This window comes from Sinocyclocheilus grahami, unplaced genomic scaffold, assembly GCF_001515645.1.
Source record: "Sinocyclocheilus grahami isolate Dianchi unplaced genomic scaffold, SAMN03320097.WGS_v1.1 scaffold828.1, whole genome shotgun sequence".
Classification (NCBI taxonomy): Eukaryota; Metazoa; Chordata; class Actinopteri; order Cypriniformes; family Cyprinidae; genus Sinocyclocheilus; species Sinocyclocheilus grahami.
The window spans coordinates 311998-322114 of record NW_015506007.1 but is presented as its reverse complement, the minus strand read 5'-3'; the positions used below and the strand labels follow the sequence as shown (position 1 = coordinate 322114).

General features: G+C 35.1%; 1 protein-coding gene across 1 annotated transcript; it reads right to left on the bottom strand.

Annotated features, from left to right (window-relative positions):
* LOC107562570 (stomatin-like protein 2, mitochondrial) lies at positions 1-3776 on the bottom strand. Its single transcript, XM_016247221.1, has 9 exons — positions 3604-3776; positions 3421-3520; positions 3274-3332; positions 3096-3197; positions 2870-3004; positions 2639-2783; positions 692-771; positions 364-492; positions 1-262 (listed from the first exon to the last, which is right to left on the bottom strand). Exons 1-9 carry the CDS (start codon positions 3685-3687, stop codon positions 143-145), a joined length of 954 nt encoding a protein of 317 aa, XP_016102707.1. The 5' UTR covers positions 3688-3776; the 3' UTR covers positions 1-142.
* Between the last annotated feature and the right edge of the window lie 6341 nt (positions 3777-10117).

Sequence of the window (10117 nt, the reverse complement as noted above, 5' to 3'; positions counted from 1 at the left end):
TTATCGGGAAAAACAAAATATTCCAAATTTATTCGAATAAACAAAACAAACACACAAAATCTTTGTGTAGTTACACCATAGTGCTTCAGGGATTTTATCGTTTTAGTTTTCTGTCTTTTATCCTAGAATGAGACTCAAATCTTTATTTATGTCCAGTTTCGGTTTCAGACACAGTGCTTCCTTCCAAAATCGGCTCAGTCTCAGCGGTCACGCTTTCCGCTGTGCTCTTTGTCTTTGACAAACTCCCGTAAATCGCCATGGCCTGAAGACGGTAGAGAACAATGAGGTATACATGTCAACTAGGGACATGAGGGTTATTATTAGGAAATATTATGTGCAATATATATATAAATGAAGCCATACCTGAGTGACCATGCTGCTGATGTCTCCGGTGTTGGAAGGCAGTAAGATGGTGTTGGATTCCTTGGCCAGGTTGGAGAAAGCAGAGACGTATTGTTCGGCCACAGTTAAAGATGCTGCAGCGTTTCCATTCTGTACAGATACAGTTATGAAAGGTCAATAAGATGCCTTGATAATGTAAAACAGCTGGAATTCACCATGTTCATCTCTGGTTTAATATTGTATCAGTTTACACACACGATTGATTCCTCTCTGCTAATATATAGTGTGATGATGTATAAGTGTGATATGGGTTCGTATGAAGGTTCTTCATCAGGTGAATCAGTTCTACCTGCCGAGTGAGCGCCTCGGACAGCAGCCGGATAGCTTTGGCCTTTGCCTCAGCTTTAGCCAAAACAGCATTCGCTTCACCTGTACAGGGTGAAACAATATCATTAATATGATGGTGGGCATAATGAATATTTCAACATAATAATAATAAATAAGTAAATATTTATTTGAGAATAAATGCAACATATTAATAATAAAAATAAGTGTTATCCTTAATAATAATAATAATAACAAATATTTATATACAATGATTGAGAGCATTCTTACATATAATATTGTCTCATGGTACGGTAATATAACAGTTAAACAGAAGAACAAACTCACAAATAATTAATCAGGCAAATAAGATTACTGGCTATAAATAACATTCACTTCAGGTCTTATTTGATTGTTTTATGTTTGCCTCAGCTTTAGCCAAAACAGCATTCGCTTCACCTGTACAGGGTGAAACAATATCATTAATATGACGGTGGGCATAATGAATATTTCAACATAATAATAATAAATAAGTAAATATTTATTTGAGAATAAATGCAACATATTAATAATAAAAATAATTATCCTTAATAATAATAATAATAACAAATATTTATACAAAAATAATAACCTTTATACAATGATTGAGAGCATTCTTACATATAATATTGTCTCATGGTACGGTAATACAACAGTTAAACAGAAGAACAAACTCACAAATAATTAATCAGGCAAATAAGATTACTGGCTATAAATAACATTCACTTCAGGTCTTATTTGATTGTTTTATGTAAACAACAGCAATTGGGATTTTTAAAGATCATCCTCATCCCCTCCACTCTACTTTTGAAATGCTTCCATCAGGGCATAGGCTTAAAATTCCTCTGGCCAGAAGAAATGCTTATAAAAAATCATTTGTCCCAATGGCAGTTGTTATTTTAAATCGGATTATTGTTTGAAGGAAATGCAAGAGAGTGGTTGGTAGTACAGTGTTTAATGGAATAAATTGATTTATATATATTACTGTGGATGATTTGTAATGTGTAAGGAATGTTCGGGGTTGAGTCAGTTACCTAAACTTGTCATTTTATGTTGTGCTGTGTTTTTAAGGATTAATGTGGATGCATCTTTGTCACCAGTGTCAAAGACAAATTTCTGCTCTGTGACAAGCAGAACGGACAATAAAGTTCAACTTAGATTATATAATTAATTATATTATTATTAGAAATTATTTTAACAAAACAAGCAATTATTTGTGTTTATTATTTATGATGTTTATTATATTATATTTGTTGTGTATTTTATTACTTTATATTCACTATTAATAATAGTAAAATAGTCATATTAAAAATAACATTTATTATTATTAACAACAACAACAATAATAAAACGTAATAATAATTATTATTATTAAATCTACAAGAAACAGCATTCCCAACCCATTTTATTTGCTATTCGACACATTTCTAAGTGAAACTGGATATCCAAAGTAAAAATGTTAACATTAAATGTAAACCAACATTTACTCAAACCAAGACTATCATAAACCAATAGTCCACAAGGCCTTTTTTGGAATATATTTTTGTTTTCATTAATATTATGAATACGTTTTTTTATTTTAATTTTAGTTGAAGTTGTATTCATTTAGTTATGCGTTTTTGTCATTTTTATTAGTTTGTTTTTTTTAAATGTCTATATAGTTTTTTTTAGTACCTCAACTTAAAATGAGAAGTGATGCCTTGACAACGATATATTTTTTACTTTATTGATTTAATTTTTTTTCAATACTGAAAGTGTTTTTGTATTTTAAGTTAATGAGACTTCAGCCAAAAAGGAAATGCAGTTCAGAGGTGAGGCAAGTTATTACATAAATCATTTTGAAACTACAAAACAAAACCTCAACAACACATTTGTTTTCTACTACAAACATTAAGTGAACCCCCAGATGTAGTAAAAGTTAAAAAAACCCCACCAGCAGCTTTGTTAATCTGTTCGGCCTTCTGTCCCTCAGACGCCAGAATCTGAGCCTGTTTGCGCCCCTCGGCCACATTGATGGCCGCCTCCCTCGTCCCCTCGGACTCCAGAACAGTGGCTCTCTTCTTCCGCTCGGCCTCCACCTGACCGTGATTCATGTTAGATCAGTCCCATAACTGAGAGGAGATCACTGTAGTCTGAGATGAAGTTGAAGAGCAAATCGTCATACCTGCATTTGCATAGACTCTTTTACCCGTGGAGGAACGTGAATGTCTTTGATCTCGTATCGAAGACATCGAATCCCCCAATCATCTGATGCCTGGTTTATTGAGTGGACCATATTGGCATTCAGGGACTCTCTTTCCTGTCAAACAGCAAAAATGATCCTTAAGCACACAAATGAATGGTGAATAAGATATTGTGTCAGTCACTGAGAGATTGTCTGGCATTCACACCCTAAACACTTTGTCCAGGGTCAGTTTTCCCAGCTCTGATCTCATGGTGGTCTGTGCCAGCTGGGTGACAGCATATTCTGGGTCCTCCACTCCATAACTGGCCTTCAGGGGAGAACAAAAGCACACTGTGAGAGGAACAGCCGAAAGAAATTCTGGCAGAAAGCAGAAAAGTACTTACCTTAAACGGGTCGAGTATCCTGAGATATAAAACTCCATCTATCTGCAATGTCACGTTGTCTAAAAGCAAAACGACATATTGGTTTCATCTAAAACAATCCATGAAAGTAGGAGTGGATAAAGATCACAACGCCAGCCTGCGACTTACCGAGGGAAACCGCTGACTGCTCTGGCACATCGATCACTATCTCTTTAAGGCTTTGAACATATTTAACTCGGTCCAAGATGGGAATTAAGAAGTTTAGACCCTGCAGGAAACAAAAAAAAGTGTGTTATTTTAATGGCTGGAAATGATTTAAATATGTTGAAGCTATTCGTAAGGGTAACTCACTGGTTCCAGGATTCGGTGGAAACGGCCCATCCTCTCCACTACCCAAGCTTCCTGCTGGGGTACGAACAGAACCACAGTGTTCATAGGGAGGCTGGAAGCCCATCGCTGCTGAGCTCGGCTCCCCCACAAAGCAGGCACGGTTTGCCGTGAATGCTGCACACAGAAGAGACAGGATGCAATGTAGTATAGAAAAGAAGCAAATTACATGGCTCCACACATACGCATATAAAAAGTATAATACAAATAATAATTAATATACTCATTTATATAATATTTTGTGCAACAATTATTATTTATATTATATATTGTATTACTGTATATTATAAATTTTATTAATAATTGTATTCTGTAATTATTTATGAATACATGTAACAATTAATGAAAAGTTTGTTTAAACAAATACAACAATTACACATTAAATATAATTTAATACACATTAGTGCTGTCAAGCGATTAAATTAAATTTTAATTAAATTTTTTCATGAACTTTTTTTTTGTTCGCATAATGTGTGTGTTCTGAGTACATTTATTATGTATATATAAATACACACACATGCAGTATATTTTTATAAATATTTACATGTCTATATTTATATTCATATCATTTATTATAAATAAATATATAAAAATAATTTTTTTCTGAAAAATATACATGCATGCGTGTGTATTTATATTTTTGATTGCTTCCATTGTCCTCATTTGTAAGACGCTTTGGATAAAAGCATCTGCTAAATGAGTAAGTGTAAATATACATAATAAATATACACCGTATACATATATGTAAAAAAAAAAAAAAAAAATTTTTATATATATATTTTTTGGATGCTATTAATCTTTGGACAGCACTAATATATATTAGGGCTGAAACGATTTCTCGAGTTTATTTTATTTTTTGTAACTACACACGGAACACTGTTTGCGCCCATGGACCATTATTACTGACGCACAACCTGATAAACGCTGGATAGCCTGCGTCTAGAGGTGTTCGATTCCAGGTTTTTTGGAGTCGATTATGACTCGATTCCGGCCCTGTCCCAAATGGAACACTTGCAGTCTTACGGACTTACAATGGTTGCCAAGTGCGCATGTCCGTTAAGTCCACGAGACCGTAGGGTGTCCCATACATAATTTTAGCGTTCAAAAGGGTGCTCGCGAGTGCCCCCTTTGCAGCCGTTATGCGCCCTCGATCCGCACTTCTGCCGAGTCTGCACTCGGGCGAGCTCCCCAGCAGACTTCTACCCGACAGTCAAAGCGGCATTACGTCACGAAAGTGCGGACTCAGAGGAAGATTGCGAGGGTTCAGGGTGCGATTTGGGACAGGGCCTCCCACCACTGGAGTCGATGGAATCGACTCCTCGACTCTATTTGGCGTGCCTGTCCAAATTAGTCCAATTTATTGGTGGTGCCATTTCCTTTAAATGAGCTATCAATGATCAACGTTGTTAGCTGTTGCTGACACCTAATTTTACAGAGGGAAAACTCAAGCCATGGCAACAGTTTAAAAGTAGCCCAATTCCATCGGGGGAAAAAATGCGGACTTGACAACCCTGCATCCAACACGAGCTGCAGGAGTCAGGGTTGACTGATCACAGGTTGAGAGGAGAGATGGCTGACAGACCATGCTGGAGGATTTGCTGCTCAACAGATCCTGAGCTCATTGACAAATATCTGATCTTCTTTACACGGAGCGCACGTGATCGCAAAATCGAAAGTGAAGAGCGAGCGCTCATCCAAAAGAGATTATATTCTCCGCAAATTGATAGACAAATATCTGATCTTCTTTACACGGAGCGCACGTGATCGCAAAATCGAAAGTGAAGAGCGAGCGCTCATCCAAAAGAGATTATATTCTCCGCAAATTGATAGCGGCTCCCTGATGCGCGAAAATTATATGCAATATTAGAATGTTTGCGAGAGTAGGCAGGACTGGACACTGTCCTCTAATACAAAATACACACTAATGGCGACTGTAGAAAGCAAAAGCGGAATCCCGGACATTTTGGGCGATTTAGAAATATTTAAGCAGTGATAAAGGCATTGCATTATAAATATACTTTGTTTTAATGAAAATTATAATAAGAACTCAGATAAACCATATATTGCCGTAGTCGTGTGTTTATTTGTCATGTTGAATCAATGAAAGCAGTTGAATCTTCTGTTTATTCAGCTGCAGCGATTTTCAGCATTTTCTGGGTTTCTTCTGCGAGGCGTATTTGGAGTTTCAGCGCGAGAGCGCCCTCTGGCCTTCGGATGGAGATTTACTGCTGATCACAGAACCGTGCTTCACTGAAAGATACGCATGACAATCGCAGCTTCTGTCGAATCGCGATCTCGATTCCATTTCGATTTATCGTGCAGCCCTACACTATATTGCCTGTTTTTTGCGCTATTTCGCCAACAAAAATAATTCTAAGCACAGCACTGTTTTGCGTCTCTGAGCAACATAGGGCGTTTCGTTCCAGAATGAATCACCCGTTTAAATGATTTGGTTCAATTGCAATGTCTCACTTATTAACAGTGAATTACTGCCACCTACTGGCGGATTTAATTTCACATGTAAAGTATCTTTTGTTTTTCATTTTGAAAATAATTGTAACTATCATTATTCAATGTTTTATGTTTAAAATAACAAAATATAATTTTGACTCAAAAGATGATGCACACTTTTAGGGGGGAAAAAAAGGCTTTACAAAGGTAAAAATGCCCATAAAATGTAAAAATCAATTTAAACTTATTGGAACAGATTAATTTCTATCACTGCTGTGAACTGAGCAGTACACAGAATATGAAGGATATCAAAAACAAGTTGTACACACACACACACAAGTACGTACAGAGACATTTAAGAGGGTTTGTTCTCCAAATAACTATTCTCCAATTTCATGTTGGAGAAAAATGTGTTTAGAAATTGTGTATGGTCTCTTGTTCATTTTCCAAATTACCTTCCTGTCCACTGTTTTTTGCCTCTCACAAAAGCCACAAAGCCTTCCAAGAAGACAGAGAAGGCTTATGTCATGCTTGAGCTTTAGTTAGGCTGAAACTTGAAAGTTAAGTTGCACGACATAAACGCAATGTTTAGGTATTATTATTTTTATTACTATTATTTTGATTTATACCTTAGTTTTAGTTTGTACTGTATATATATATATTTGCATAACGCCGCCCAAAACGGAGTCTAGCCCAGGGTCGTCACATTCGTCTCCTTCGTCGAATCTGCTGGTCGCACCGTTCTCAAGCCCCCGGCCTCTGCACAGACTGTAAGTACGTTTTTTTATATTTAAAGAATTTGCCACTGACGATTCAAACGCGAGTTTTGAGCAGTGTAGAGTACGGTTTGTTGTTTGTCATTTCTCTGATCACAAATGCAGACATGGTTTTATGTTTACGCTGCGTGACGCAACGCAATGCGTAAAAAGACAATATAAGTTATTATCCATAACTATGTCCCCACTGGATGCAATGAATGCCTCGCTTTTCAGACTGATGAGCTTTGTAAAAATCGATGCATTTCAGAAAGGCGGAGCATAGAGTACACACCAAATACACAAAATAATGTTATTTTTAGCAGCATCATATGACCCCTTTAAAATGATGTGAAATAGATTTTTATATTTCTTGATTTATGCTAACTTTGATTTATTTTAGGTTGTAATATTTACCTTTTTTAAAGTAATGTGAAATTGATTTTTGTATTTTTATTTATTTTACTCAGCTGGCCAATCAGAGCAGACTGCGCTTGTCGGAAGGAGGGACTTTGTAGAAAACGAAGCGTTTGAGAGAGGCGGGGCATAGAGGACCTACAATAATGTACAGTATTTGAAAAATAATGTGTTTTTTGAACATTAAAGCATGTCAACATATTCTGTTACACCAAATACACAAAATAATGATCTTTAAAAAAGCATCATATGACCCCTTTAACTAAAAAATATTATAAAACTATCAGTTTTCATAAATGAAATTAGGCTAGAATAAAATAAAATATAACGATTTGACGAAACGTGTATACAAAATATAAGAAGAAGAAGGAGAGAGAAAAAGGAACGTGCAATCACAGACATGCAGGACCTTTATATCACTCAAGGATTTTGACAATAGAACACAAGTGGACCGTTTTAATTGCCTTTCTGTTTGTACTATGTTGAATAATGTTTTCCAATTCTTTATAAACCTTTCTTTAAAGGGCTTTTTTGTTAGAGAACTTACACGTATGAATGTGAAACTCGATTAAAATAAGCAGGTTAATAACAAAAGCTTCATTATTCACATTATCATAGCTAAAATATTCAAAAACAACAAATATTTAAAATTAAAGAGGGCCTTTTCTTTGATAAACGTACATCATACCATAACTTTTTCACATAACTACAACGCCAGAAGATGTGGGGGACTGTTTACAGGTGCAAAAAGAGCAACTAACATCAACATCCTTCTTAAACCTACAGAGAAAATATTTAACAGGAAAGCATTTATGTATTATTTTGAAAGAGATTTCTTTGACCTTGTTTGTAACAACAACAACAAAAAAACACTTTCCCATTGAAGATGATTAACAAATTTGCACCAATAAGCAATAGAGCAAGACTTGGTGGCAACTTTCTTTAGAAATAGAGAACGAATAGATTTAACTGTATTTTTTTTACATTCTTTCCAATATCATTAATTTTAGGAATAAGGTCCGTATCATGGGAGTTAAAGAATAAGTCCAAATTCTGTTGAGAGTATCTGGAACGATAAAAGTCTTCATAAAACTCTTCACAATAATTAGACATTTCTTTATAATTCTTTAAAACCAGAGGTAGACAAGTCTTTTAACAATATCAAGTCCCTCTGCTTTATATCTCTTAGCTTTTTGAGTTCCAGCTTTGACTAAAATTAATCTAAATATTCAGAGATGCCAAAAAGTACATTTTCTCATAAAACTGAGAATACTGAATGGTTTTATTGATACATTTCTGTATCTCACACCAAAATATAATTGAACAATGGCAAAATATTTATCCAAGTTTACTTTCTTTTATTATGGTATAAATGACAAAAACAAAACAGTATAACAGACATTATAAAGCCAGGGGAACAATGGAGAGAAGAAAGAAAATATAAGAAGAAGAAGGAGAGAGAAAAAGGAACGTGCAATCACAGACATGCAGGACCTTTATATCACTCAAGGATTTTGACAATAGAACACAAGTGGACCGTTTTAATTGCCTTTCTGTTTGTACTATGTTGAATAATGTTTTCCAATTCTTTATAAACCTTTCTTTAAAGGGCTTTTTTGTTAGAGAACTTACACGTATGAATGTGAAACTCGATTAAAATAAGCAGGTTAATAACAAAAGCTTCATTATTCACATTATCATAGCTAAAATATTCAAAAACAACAAATATTTAAAATTAAAGAGGGCCTTTTCTTTGATAAACGTACATCATACCATAACTTTTTCACATAACTACAACGCCAGAAGATGTGGGGGACTGTTTACAGGTGCAAAAAGAGCAACTAACATCAACATCCTTCTTAAACCTACAGAGAAAATATTTAACAGGAAAGCATTTATGTATTATTTTGAAAGAGATTTCTTTGACCTTGTTTGTAACAACAACAACAAAAAAACACTTTCCCATTGAAGATGATTAACAAATTTGCACCAATAAGCAATAGAGCAAGACTTGGTGGCAACTTTCTTTAGAAATAGAGAACGAATAGATTTAACTGTATTTTTTTTACATTCTTTCCAATATCATTAATTTTAGGAATAAGGTCCGTATCATGGGAGTTAAAGAATAAGTCCAAATTCTGTTGAGAGTATCTGGAACGATAAAAGTCTTCATAAAACTCTTCACAATAATTAGACATTTCTTTATAATTCTTTAAAACCAGAGGTAGACAAGTCTTTTAACAATATCAAGTCCCTCTGCTTTATATCTCTTAGCTTTTTGAGTTCCAGCTTTGACTAAAATTAATCTAATATTATATTTTAGCAGCTCCCAACTAGAACCAAAATTATCCTCGGCTTGAGCTTTGTTAAGAAAAAAAATAATCCTAGATATCACAGACCTACAAATTTCCACATCCTCTAATAAAACAGAGTCAAGTTTCCAGTATGAATGATATGTTCTTGAGTAAGAAGATGGGCTACCGAAAGATAAAATTATAGATTTATGGTCAGACAAAGGAGAAGGCAAGATTTCAACTCTATTGACAAAATTGGATAAAGAGTCCGATACTAACCAAAAATCAATTCTAGATCTAAGTGAACCAGAACTGTTAGACCAAGTAAACTGTAAAGCATGAGGATGTTTTTCTCTCCGAATGTCAATGAGGCCAGATTTGACTGTATTTATCCAAGTTTTCTCAACAGGTCAGCATCACACCTGTTCCTTCACCTAGCAGTCATAAGCCACACCCATTAGCTCGCCCATTGGTCAACAGTCCAGCAAAGCCCGCCCCCTGGGTCAGGGGCAATGCCGACGTCATTAAATCCCTGCCAGCCCCGCCTCCTGTTCTGAGAGT

Coding starts and splice junctions, on each gene's coding strand:
- LOC107562570 (XM_016247221.1), bottom strand. CDS start 3,687: ATGAACACTGTGGTTCTGTTCGTACCCCAGCAGGAAGCTTGGGTAGTG. Junction 3,333..3,420: donor GCAGTCAGCGGTTTCCCTCG/GTAAGTCGCAGG, acceptor TTTTGCTTTTAG/ACAACGTGACATTGCAGATA. Junction 493..691: donor CCGAGGCGCTCACTCGGCAG/GTAGAACTGATT, acceptor GTATCTGTACAG/AATGGAAACGCTGCAGCATC.